The 13,390-nt window shown below is 39.1% G+C and overlaps 1 protein-coding gene across 1 annotated transcript in view; it reads left to right on the top strand.

Annotated features, from left to right (window-relative positions):
- Positions 1–2,517: 2,517 nt before the first annotated feature.
- The window catches only part of enpp1 (ectonucleotide pyrophosphatase/phosphodiesterase 1), a 78,593-nt gene continuing 67,720 nt past the window's right edge, over positions 2,518–13,390 (top strand). The window contains exons 1-3 of the mRNA XM_084090307.1: positions 2,518–2,768; positions 5,054–5,126; positions 6,433–6,561. Coding sequence (XP_083946433.1) covers positions 2,640–2,768; positions 5,054–5,126; positions 6,433–6,561 — 331 coding nt within the window. The 5' untranslated portion in view covers positions 2,518–2,639. The remainder of the gene's footprint in view (positions 2,769–5,053; positions 5,127–6,432; positions 6,562–13,390) is intronic.

Below are 13,390 nucleotides of genomic sequence, written 5' to 3'. Positions count from 1 at the left end.
ACAGACAGTTCATTTCCAAAGCGAATCCTGTTGTGGCTTTTTATTCATTTTCTTGTCTTATTTTATACTATAATAAAAAAAATAAAAAAAAGTATTATCTAAAATGTATTGTATTGGGTACATTGTCGAGGGTGGGTTTCGCAAACATCGGGTAAAGTGGGACAATACCATTCATTAAATTTGCATGACATCATCATAGTGGAGACTGTGATCAAGCTTCAACAACTGATCTACAAAAAACAACCAGCACAAACATAAGCCTCTTTCAAAAATTCAACGACTGAATGATCAGTTATAAAAATTGTTGCAAAATTGCATTTTATTTACGGGATCTTTTTTTATGGACTAACTTAAGTGAGACCGTAGCTTTCAGGTTAAGCTTTTAAAACTGTTCTGACGGATTATTATAGCAAACATTCATTCGGTTTCACAGTCAAGGCTCAAGTCTAGTCCCAGACTAAAATGCATGCTTGAGCTGTTTTAACTGAAAGCAAATAAGCATCTTAAAATATCAAGATGCTCATGTGTCACGTTTATAAAAGCTACTTAATTGAACTAATGCCTAATCCTGGCTTAATCTAAGCCCTGTCTGTGAAACCAGGCCTAAAACTGACAGTAAGTGGTTTCTAGCTTACATGCTGGTCATGAACTGGCCCAATCTTATCTAGATAATGGATTAGTATACCAGGTTATGGGGCTGAAATCAAGCTGGTAGATCTTGATCTTGAACTGGTTAAAGCAGTTCATGCTCCACAACAACAGCAACAGCATGACCAACTTAAGTTGATGAGATATGCATTTCCAGCAGGGCCACAGACTTTACAATATTATATAATTATTGTAATTATGCTTTTGTAATATTTCATATTGCATACATTTAACATTAGCGTCCCATAGCTATAACGATCTGTCCCACTTTAGCCTAAAAGCATTTCAAGTGAAAGGCAATTATGCTCAATTAGCACATGAAAATTGCATTAAATAGTCTAATCTACCAAAAACTGTCTTAATTTTGCACACCACACCATATTTTAAAAATGACAACGCTTCCACAGAAAATGATGTTGATCAATAATTGAGCTTAATGTAATGACCTCTCTTTGTATTGTTCGTTCTAATTAGATTCCCTCCGTTTCCTGAAGGATGCGGTGAGTGAGACTAAATGAATTAGGAATGTGATACTGTCAGCTCGGATAATCAGCCCTGCTGGCTCTGCCCAGATTCGGACAACAGATGTTACATAATAATGAGCTGCAAAATACTGCCATATTAATCTGGATGGAAATACAGAAGCTAATCAAACTAGGTAAAAACAGGTATTTTATTAATCATTTTTTGGTTTATGTTAATATGCCAAAAGCATTTCTCATAGTTTTAGTATAAAGACAGAAAGTTAAGTCCCCCTGTGATGAAAATCAAGCTTTTAATGTTGTTTATATGTCTATGTAATGTTTTTAATATGCTTTAAGACAAACCATGTGTAAATTCATAAGTCAACACCATTGCTGAGTATTTTCTCCTTAAAACTGCAGTGAACCAAAGACAGTCTCAAAAATGCAGTTTGAAATCGCTGGTGTTTCTGACGTCACAAACTACCTTGTAACCAATCAGGTCAACGTGTGATCGTCAACGAGTGGATCTCTGAGCTGGTGTGAGTGAGTGGAGGCGGGGTTAATTTGCATATTCATAGAACCGCGTATACTAAACGAGGCAAGTGTATAGAGTTACATTCAAGCTATTTTAAGGAATGAATATTTTTTTTAAAGGAAATATGTAATTGTGGTGATCAAAGAGGAGTTTTAAGGGATACAATTATTGACTCCAGGGGGACTTTAAATGTAGGTAGGCTACTTAAGATGACTGAATGGGTCCATGTCGTTCCACTCTACAGTATGATGATGCTATCAGGTGAATGATTAAGTGTACATGCGGCGACTGTCCATGAGAGGGCGTACTTGCGCAATATATCCATAACATCCAATAAAGTATTCCCAAGCCTATTTTACGCATATTGAGGTCATCACATTCACAACACAATGCAACAATTCATGTAGAATGTGCTCAGTGATTTATGGACAAATAAGGGCTTGACACTTTGCAGCATATTTTACTGATTACATCCTGACTGCAGCTTTTTTTGGTCATTCTATTACGGCTATTATTGTAAACACATTTAAGCTTTTACCTTCGGGTAAATCTAGCTCACTCTGTAAGAAGACAACAATGGCACTTGTTTCTACTGTACTTTAACTTTCAATTTCTGTTAGGCTTAGGCTATCCAAACAAGTGTTTTCCCCTCCCTAATGCAATGTAAAACACCGCTGGCCTGATAAACCACAGTCATACGTTCCTCTACCTAAAGGGTCAGTTAATGAGAAGAACTTTTCGTAAATCAGTCAAAGACGATATGACAGATTACAAAAAAACAACAACATTTTAGTGCAAACAGCATTCGCCCCATTGTAAATATAATTCACAGAAGCAGAGGGCATGTGCTGTTGCTCAAGTTACCTTTGGTAGACTGCAGCTGGGCGGTCCTCTGACTACATGAGCAAGAAAGTCACTAGAGAACAAAGTTTGAAATGAGTGTCGGCAAAACAAAACTGTGCAACACACACTGACTGAGCGCGCGATCAATAATGGATTCAGCCAAGCGGGATGAACACATGAGCGAGCACGCCGCCAACCTACTGGGGACAGGACAGCGGTCCAAACCGACACAAAACGACACAAAAACAAGGTCAAGAAGCGTGAAAATCCTCTTTGCGGTAAGAGAAGCCTCATGGGACAGTATGGGGGGAATAAAAGCCGGTGTCTGAAACTAGGTTAAACAAGCAACTCATGACTGACTCAGTGCTACTCATTTAACCTTTAGGCTTAATATTTTGTGTAAAGGTTCTCTTGTATTATTTTCTTTCTTTAGCCTATATGAAGGACATTTACATACACTCTTAAAAATAAAAGTTATTTATTGGCATATGGTTCAATGCTGCACATTTATAATCCATGGATCCAATATTGCACAAAAGTTCGATATAGTGGAAAAATCTTCTTTAGATTATTAAAATGTGATTTAGTGATTAGAAAAATGTGTTATTTTAAGAACTGTTCACTGAGGGGTTATTTTAGGAACCAAAAATGTTTAAGAGTGTATCTTCCCACAAGACCAATGTATAGTATAGTATAGTATAGTATAGTATAGTATAGTATAGTATAGCTGAGTATATTGATAATTAAGTTAAATACTGAGGCACCTAAGTTGTCATTCATCAAAAAGAAAAGGTGTATTTTCTTAGATGTATTTGTACTTTTTAAGATAACTATATTGTATGTAAAGTTTTGTGTCGCTTCATCTTTGTTTTTGTAAAGTATCTTTAATCATTTGTGCTGTTAGATGTAGGATGTTTTAGGTAGCTGAGATTTAGCTCATCATTCATATTTCTTTCAGGGTTCCCATGGTCAGTGAAAGCCTGGAAAGATGGGGGAGTCACGGAAATGAATACAATCTTTAAAAGTCATAGAAATTTCTATTGTACAGCAAAACAAGTAACAATGGGCTGTGCCAGAGTTTTGGAGAAATGTTATAATCATTAACTATAGAAGCCAGTGTACCTCACTGTGTAATATAGCATTACAGCATGCCTTTGAGTTGAGCTAGTGGACTTTTCATAAGGTTATTCATCCCTATGAGGCTGCAAGTTGCAACAATCCATTGTTTTGATATTTCTAAACAATTCTCAATACAAATAATCAGATAAATTACAACATGTGGAAGTTTAAATGTGTGGCTGGTGTGTGGTTGATCTTGGCAGCTGTAAGTTAAACTTTAAACGTTGAGCTAGTCTATTGACTCAAATGCTTCCTTCACCCCATTCAAGCAAATGGTTGTCACTAACAGATGAATTGCTTGTTATGCGTTGCTGTATTAACCTTTTGCTGGATGAACCATATAAGAAGACTAAACGAATTGACCGAAAATACCTGATTTTTGTATAGTGTGACATTCTAAATGTAACAAAGCTGCTTAAGCCTTAGGCATCATGTTTTAATTCTGGTCTCATATTTTAGCAAAAGGCCAAACCCTCTATTTAAATTAAACAATTCACTTTAAACCATAGAATTAATGAAAAATGTGGGCAAGTTCAGGGCATTCTTGCTCCCTTTCGTTTACTACACAACAGTCACAACAGTTCACAACATTCAGCACAGTAACACCTGTGGAAGATGAGGAGGGGGAATTTACACAAAGAACTGGAAAGACCCTGCTGCTGTTTTTATTGTAGCTAACATGGAAAAAATATTTTCCTGAGACATGCATTCACTGTACTATGTGAAACTGTTGTTTGAAATTTCATTTATTTATTAAAGATATACATTTGTTATTTTGGAATTTGATTTTTCAATGGTCTTGGAGTCAAGGCATACACTTTTTAAGTACATACAGTAATGTTTAAAAGTTTGGGGTTAGATGATTTTTAAGAAAAATAAATGAATACTAAGCAGCACATGTTTTCAACACTGATAACAAGAAGAAATGTTTCTTATTATGTGTCATCATCATTTTATTATAATGATTTCTGGAGTCATGATGCTGAAAATTCAGCTTTGCCATAACATGAATACATTACATTTTAAAAGAGACAATTTATCTTAAATTAAATTAATATTTCCCACTATATTTTAATTTACTGTAATTTTGATCAAATAAAAATACAAAATATATTACTAACCCCAAACTTTGAACTACTGTGTATGTGTCCACAGGAATTCAATTCATGAACTTGTTGTTAGTAATTTGAAATTTATTTGAAATTTATTTGAAGGATAACCCTTTGAGATGTACCATCTCGTTTTTGAGGGGGTCCTTAATGCAAGTAGACAGTTTCTGCTGGTAAAGTTGGATGTGTTTTATGTTAATTTGTTGTCAAGAAATTTATTCCCAACCATTACCCATAAAATTTTCCTACAATCCATGCAAATTATATTAATGCAATTATAATAATGATTCATTCTTTACTAAAACTTGTAACTGCATTTGTTTTTGTTTCTTTAGGTTCTTCTGCTCGCCTTGCTGGCTTTAATTCTCACAATCATATTTATTCTGAAACTCCACTGCAGTGATAAAGGTACAATATCAGCTTTGTACTGTTTTTTCTGGTCATAATTGAATTTAGGCCAGCCTTTGACTGACATTGTTTTAAAGATCACCCTTTATAAGCTTTTACTACATATATTACACTTACTGTCCACTTTAATAGGTACACCTTACTAGTACCGGGTTGGGCAATGTGCTGGAAACATTCCTCAGAGATGTTGGTTCATATTGACATGATCACATCACACAGCTGCTGCAGATTTATTGGCTGCACATCCATGATTTGAATCTCCCGTTCCAGCGCATCCCAAAGGAGCTTTATTGGACTGAGGAGAATAATGAACTTATTGTTACTGTGGAGGCCATTTGAGCATAGTGAACTTATTGTATTGTTCAGGAAACCAGTGTGAAATGTTTTTGAGCTTTGTGCCATGGCGTGTTATCCTGCTGGAAGTAGCCATCGGATGATGGGTTCACTGTGGTCATAAAAAGATGGACATGGTCAGCAACAATATTAAGGTAGGCTGTGGCATTTAAACTATGATCAACTGGTACTAAGAGGCTCAAAGTGTGTCAAGAAAATCTCCTCCACACCATTACAGCACCAGCAGCCTGAACTGTTGATACAAGGCAGGATGAATCCATGATTTCATGTTGTTTTCGCCAAATTCTGACCCGACCATCTGAATGTCACAGCAGAAATTGAGACTCATCAGACCAGGCAACGTTTTTCCAATCTTCTATTGTCCAGTTTTGATGATCCTGAGTGAATTGTAGACTCAGTTTCTGTTCTTATAGCTGACAGGAGTGTCACCGGTGTGTCTTCTGATGCTGTAGCTCTGCTTCAAGTGTTGTGTGTTCAGAGCTCATTAGCTCAAACCAGTCTGGTCATTCTCCTCTGACCTCTGACATCATCAAGGCATGGTTGTGCGTGAAAATCCCAGTAGATCAGCAGTTTCTGAAATACTCAGACCAGCCCGTCTGGCACCAACAACCAAAGTCACTTAAATCACCTTTCTTTCCCATTCTGATGCCTCAATTTGAACTTCAGCAGATCTTCTTAATCATGTCTACATGCCTAAATTCATTGATTTGCTGATTCACTGATTAGATATTTGCGTTAATGAGCAGGTAAACAAGTGTACCTAATAAAGTGGTCGGTGAGTGTAAAAAGTATATAATCTATAATCATTGTGTAATCTTTAATCCATTGTATAATCACCTTTAAATGCCATTGAGCATTGGAATGAAGCCCTGTATTATTACATTTGACAACTTATTTTTGAGATATCACTCTATCTACATGCTCTATATTTTGTGTGTTTTCTGTCTGATAGTTACCGATAGCTGTAAAAATCGCTGCATATCCAAAAGTCGTGATGCTAATGCAGCGTGCCACTGTGACGCTGCATGTGTAAATGAAGGCACCTGCTGTCGGGACTATAAGGAAGTGTGTGTGGAACCAAGTAAGTGGCATTTCTTTTTCTTTTGCACCTTCTTTAACTCTCTCTTTCTCAAGGCCCTGACACACTCACGGCAAAGTTGTTTTCGTTCTTCGCTTAGGGGCAAAAACAAGAAAGAGTAAATCACTTGCATATGTGACTACATTTTCATGTTCATTTCACGTTTTCATCATTAGCCATTGGCTAATAAATTGTTAGATTTCAGTCGCCAGTGTTTGATTAGTAGCACAGTCTAGCACAGATATATTTTCATTTGCCTTCACTCATCTTGATCACTCTGACTGAGAGCTTGAGACTTTCGCTTGACTTTCTTTCACTATTTCAATTCATCTCAATGGATATGCACTTTGCACTGCATATTTGACGCACCGTAAACTGTAGTGTGAAGGCAGCACCAGACTCATCGTCGCTTAGAGAGCTATGTGTTTCTCTCACACATTAAAGAGAGAGAGAGAGAGCGAGAGAGTCTTACATACCACATAGAATTGACATGTTACCTGTAAATTATATTCTTTGTTGTATTTTCCTGTCAAATGGAGTAAATTTGGAATTGTTCAGCCTTTAAGAACAAGCAGAAGCCACTGCTAGATTATTCGGTAGTGGCTGGAACTAATGCGCAAGCACTCACCTATTACTGTTCCTGTTTTGATGTCAGCAAATCAGTTCTAGCGAATGCTGACAACTGACAGCAATTTAACCTAATTAATTTGTGAGACAGTCTAACAGAAGGATGGCCAAACCCAGTGAATTATCAACTGATTTGATAACTCTTTGAGTTCTTGTCATATTTTATTACCATTTTTGAAACTATAACGAATAAACTGTGATAATGTGAGAAATGTTGAAGTTGAATGTTGAAGAAATGTTAAATTTTGGTTTGACTATATATATATATATAGTAACTTTGCAAAGCAATATAAGAAATAATCATAATTAGCAAATTAAGAATAATCCTGATAAGATAATAATACTACTACTTCTACTACTAATAACAATATAAAACACGCTGATGAGCTGCTGGGTTAATGAATATTAATCACATTGTCTGCTGTTAAATGTAAGTACACAATTAGATAATACCAATTTAGGTCAACCAATTAGCAAAGCAATGCTTCATTTTGTTCCATCTGTGGTGTAAAAAGGTTGCATTGGCAATTAAAGAAAAAACAAATTGTAATACATTTCACTTTCCATTCTGTGACAGTTGAGTTAGAAAAATTAAGATGGCGTCTGAAAGTTGCGGCTGGTCGTCCGTTTTTGTGTAAATGTACATTTTGGATCAACGTTTTCCACTTATAATTTCATTTCTAGAAATTACAATTGTAGTCATTACATATTCACTTAGTTTTCACCAAAGTTCACTCTATATTGCTGTAGATCATTAAACCGTTATGCTGCCTCAGAAGTCTATCTGAAGTCAGTTTTGTGAGGTACCTTCGTGCGCAGACAAGCTTGAAATATCAAGGCTCCGGAGTCGAAAGCAGGAAGGTCAGTCCAGCTCATGTCAGTCCAGGAGCGGACCTGGACCCGATAGACCTGTGGTCCGCGGATCCTGTTCCCTCCCAAGTCCCCACCCTCAAGTCTGCAGCCCGTATCCCTGCCTGACTTCCCAGTTCCATCTCCGTCGCTGGTCACGGCCAATGCCCTGGATCCGTTGGCACCACTGTGGTCAAGCTCCTCAGCTCTGCCTCCACCGCTCACTCCGTGCGGCTCATCCTCTGCGCCTCAGGCTTCCCCTCCACCAGCTTGGCGTGAGACAGAGTCCCCGGCTGCACCTCAGGCCTCCAGGCCCACACCACCACCTTGTCCTGTCAGCTCGTCGACCTCACCTCGACCCACCACTCCTTCATCGCCTCCGCGGTCCGACTGGGCTCGCTCGACACTCCAGGTCGGCATTCGGCAGTCGACGCCCAGCTACAGCCATGGACTTCTGGGCTTCTGGCTGAGCCCTCACCTTGCACCCCTTCGGCATCACTGGACTCCTCCCTTCCTCTGACCTCCCCTTCGGCCTCCCTCACCACATCGTCACCCTGGTCATCCATCCGCACGTCACCGCCTCAGTCCCGCGAGTCAGCAGCTCATCTCCCGTCTTCTGGGTCGACGATGTCGTCATGTTCCGTCAGCCACTCAGCTCCGTGGAGTCCTCTGCGACCCACAGTGCCGCCGCTGTCAATCGGCCCCTGGGTGTCGTCCTGCCAGTCACTTCAGGCTCCGCCCCCCGTCTGCACCACCATGGTGCCCGTGGCCAACGTCCCCAGGGTCCAGTTCGTCCCCAGCTCCACACCCTCCGCCGAAGCCTTTTGTTGCCATCACGGCGCAAGGACGCGCCTTTCCGATGGGGCATTATGTCACAAATTATGTTCTTTCTAGTCTGCACCTGTTCCCGTTAGTCCCTGATTAGCTAATCTTCCTCCACCTATGTCTAGTTAGTTCCTCTTTTCATCCTGTGTATTTATACTCCCTGTTTTGTTCAGTCCCTTGTTGGTTCTCGTTAATGTTAGTTGTGGTTGTGTCTGTCCTGCCGGAGTTTGTTTCAGTAAAGGCTATATTTACCCTGATCTTCATCTTGTGCCTTCAACTACCACCACACCGTTACAAGACACTGCCTGCTGTAGTGATTTGTGGTCTTAAATATGAATATTAATATTTAGTATAAATATGGAGTTTTTGGTCACACGTCACCTAAGGTGAGTGTAACTGTTAGATGATTCCTTCCTATATTACGGTGCACCAGTCAAGGAATTCCACCTTGACAGTAAAAAACGATCATGAAAGATTGTTGACTGAATTAGAATTATTTAAATTGGAGAAAGTTTGTCATCTGACCAATATCAATGATTTGTGAGATATCGTTGACTTGTTTAGCCTCTTACTGTATTATCAACACAAGGAAGACACGAGTGTAATAAAAGGATTTTATTAACAAAAGGATAGACACAAGTATCTAACAACTACTGAATGGATAAAGTGCAAAAAGATTGATAAATGCAAGGGACTGAGTTGGATGTTACTATGGCAGTTATAAGTTATCTAATGGAAAGATAAACAGTAGTTCCTCTGGAAGTAATAAGGTAAACCTTAATCTGAATTCAACAAATAAATCGATAGACTATTTTGTTGTTAACTGACATCAGCTATGCAAAATCGAATGCAAATTAGATACTGCCAGTTAGTCATATACTGCTAGTTTACACTAATGCCAAGGTCTCTGGTCTCTCTGAGCAGCGAGGTCTTCAACTTGCTGAAGACCACTTGCTGTTTACCTTATTACTTCCACTTGCTTTTTGTCCATGGTGTGTCCATTTTGCATAGAAAATCCATCCTTTGTAGCTTCAAGCCACATGGCAAAACCGATTTGGTGAGTCTGAGAGTCTGTGGTCATTCACACCCTGGTCTCAGGACTGAGGGACTGGGATAGATTGATAAATGCAAGGGACTGAGTTGGATGTTACTATGGCAGTTATAAGTTATCTAATGGAAAAATAAACAGTAGTTCCTCTGGAAGTAATAAGGTAAACCTTAATCTGAATTCAACAAATAAATCAATAGACTATTTTGTTGTTAACTGACATCAGCTATGCAAAATCGAATGCAAATTAGATACTGCCAGTTAGTCATATACTGCTAGTTTACACTAATGCCAAGGTCTCTGGTCTCTCTGAGCAGCGAGGTCTTCCACTTGCTGAGCTGGTCCACGTTGCAGTGGGATGAAAGGAGTTGGAATCCGTTTCACAGTCTTGAACGCAAAGTACTTATGAACATTGAACTCTTGGAGCACAGAGAAGGTCCTTATTCTGGAACACGCAAATGAAGGAGCCTTGAAGTTGAAGGTTCTAGCGTCTGTGCCGATGATCCTTATAATCTGGAACACGCAGATGAAGGATGAGGAGAAGATTCTGAAGTCCATACAGAAGATCCGGGCAATCTGGAACATGCAGATCTGGAGGATCTCTGAAGAGAAGATTCTGAAGTTGGTGCAGAAGATCTTGAAAATGGGGGGTTTAAGCTTGTGGGGGCATTGTCTCTGTTGCTGTTTTCAAACTTCCCAAATTAACTTCTTGCAGAACATCTTTGTTTCTCTCTTTAGAGCTACAGAGTCTTAAGAGAGCAACTTCACAACTCCATAGAGCTTAGCACATCTTGGAACTGGAACCTTCCAAGCTACAAAGGATGGATTTTCTATGCAAAATGCTGAAGTACCATGGACAAAATGGAGCAAATATTCTTCATATCTATTTAAAGAACTGGATATACTGGATATTGGTGTGTCCATTTTGCATAGAAAATCCATCCTTTGTAGCTTCAAGCCACATGGCAAAACCGATTTGGTGAGTCTGAGAGTCTGTGGTCATTCACACCCTGGTCTCAGGACTGAGGGACTGGGTGAACAATGGGCAAATGGTGATGGGATCAGTCTGTGATCAATGACATGCTAATGTCATCATTCTTCCCTTCCACAAATGGTACCTGGCAATTGTCTTTACAGGCTTATCTCCTAGCCCACCTAGTTCCTTGTTTTTGGAGCTGCTTTTGGAGGTGTGAGTTTTAGAGTCCTGTCCTTTTCATCATGGCATATGAAAGGGTCTCATGTTGTGATGAGGGGAGACTGCCCTCATGTTTGCCTGCTGATCACTACACTGCATAATCATTGCCTGATGGGGCAGCGAGGCAACAAGTCAGCTGCCTAAGTTTTCGGACACAGCCCTGGTCTGCACAGCTGGAAGTTTTAGCTTTTATAAAAAAAAAAAAAAAGAAAGGGTCAAGAAACATCTGAAGTGACCTACTCCCATTGTAAATACAGTCCTTGAATTGTGCTTGTATTGTGCATAATTTGACTAATTCCTGCATGTTTACTAATTCATGCCTCTCAAACAGCTCGCGAGTACCAAACTGAGTTGTTCTCCTGGTTTATTGTGCTTAAACAGTCAAATACACACACAATTGTCAAAGTGCCGTCTTGGCGAGTATTCAGGTAAAAACATTCAGTTTTGGAACGTAGATAATTGAGAAAGTAAATGCATGTTGTGTAACAGTATATTAGATCCTTGTATACGCTCTTAAAGTGACAGCAGTCTAATAAACCTGCTGCTGTCTTTCATGTTAATCAAAGAACAAAAGACAAAGAGAAAATCACTTATTGCTCTTGACTGAATAACTTATGTAACTTGATCTGTATTTCATTTTTACTATGAAGATTTTCGAGTGTTATTTTACATTTGATTACGTTATTTAATTTTGTGTAGTATTTCTTACCTGAATACTACTGTTAGACCTGTTGTGGCAAATTCATAGTTCTTTTTGGTTCAGGTCTCGAAGAAGTTTCTCAGAGTCGAGGCTCCAGGTCAGAAGAATTAACTTTATTGACAAGCAACAAAGTGAGAAGCCGGCCGGCCGTCCGGACATCTAAGGTTACATTGGCCAGTGTTCATGTCTTATACTTTTTCTTATCGCTAGGTGCCCAATGGGCACCTTCAAATCTATCTCTTCCCCTCTGTCACGCCTGGTGACCTTGGCACAGTTAGACATGTCTTCTCTATTGGTCAAACCTCACACAATGGTGCTCTGTTTCATACTTTGTTTTGACACTTCATATTGCTGATGCATACTGGTTATTTTCCATTCTCTCATCCTTCTTCAGACCTATTTTTTCATGCTTGTCATCATTTTTTGTTTTGTTTCATTACATCATACTTAGACATGAATCAAAGGAAAATTCTCCAACATATCCCCCCTTTGGGACTAATCCTAGTCCCACCTTCATTTCTGTCCCAGAATGTATCTACATGAATAAGCCTCTCTCTGCTATCTATCAATCATGGCCAATATGGACCATCCATCTCTCTTATCAATAAGCCCACTCACGAAGGTACACCCTGGAGGAATAGTGAGACCAAACATCTCCGCCCCCACTTGACTAGGGTGGAGTAAAAGATCCCACCTTCCTTTTCTATCATCAATCTTGAAGGGATATATTATTTCAAACATTTGATTTTTCAGCATAATCAACATATCTCAGTGTATAGACTTAAAGTTAGAATTGTCCCACGGTGCCAGAGGAACTGCACAGGCGCTTCCGGTGGCCTGGAGTTCTATCTGGGTTGCTCCATCGTTGCCAGAGGTGCCCTGGGCACTATCTGGTGTTGGAGCAGACAGCGGGCTTTTAAACCACCAGTTGAGTCTGCCCTTGCTGGTCCGGCAATTGGAGACCGCGCTTGTAATTAATTTCTCTGTTTACCCCATGGAAGCATCTACCAGTAGTCTAATGCACGTACTTCACTTTTGATTCATAAAAAACTTTAAAATATTAAAAGAACTCTGTTATAAGAGTAAAATGATTAGTAAGTGATAAAAATAGTAAAAAACATTCTTATCTTTTCCCTTTATATCTGGTTGCATTACCTCGTACCACGGGCAATGACCTGCTTCAAACCTTTTATCGTCCCCTCTCATTCACATATTCATATTTGTGACTGTTAGTGTGATTATATGTAATATAAGTGTAAAAAGAAAGAAAAAAGAAAACACTCAGGAAGGGGTCCTTTATAAAAATCAAAGAAACAATTAAAACCCCTCTAACTAACTCCCTGCTCTACTCATGTTCTAATGATCTGTCTAATTTTACCCCAAAAATAAAATACACAGTGTTACTACCTCCCTCTCTATCAAAAACAGAATCAAACTGTTGGAAATCAAAAGTAACAAGGTACCCCATTCCTTACTCCTTCACCAGACCTCCTTACAGGAAGTCATCTAGTTCGTCCAGTCCTGGCCCAATTTGGTGCACTCTTGTGTTTATGCACCCGATGTCAACTCCTGATGGTTTGACTGACAC

The sequence above is a fragment of the Abramis brama genome, assembly GCF_963993115.1.
Source record: "Abramis brama genome assembly, chromosome: 18".
NCBI classification, from domain to species: Eukaryota; Metazoa; Chordata; class Actinopteri; order Cypriniformes; family Leuciscidae; genus Abramis; species Abramis brama.
Note: the sequence above shows the minus strand (reverse complement) of the source record. Positions and strands in the feature narration are given on the sequence as shown.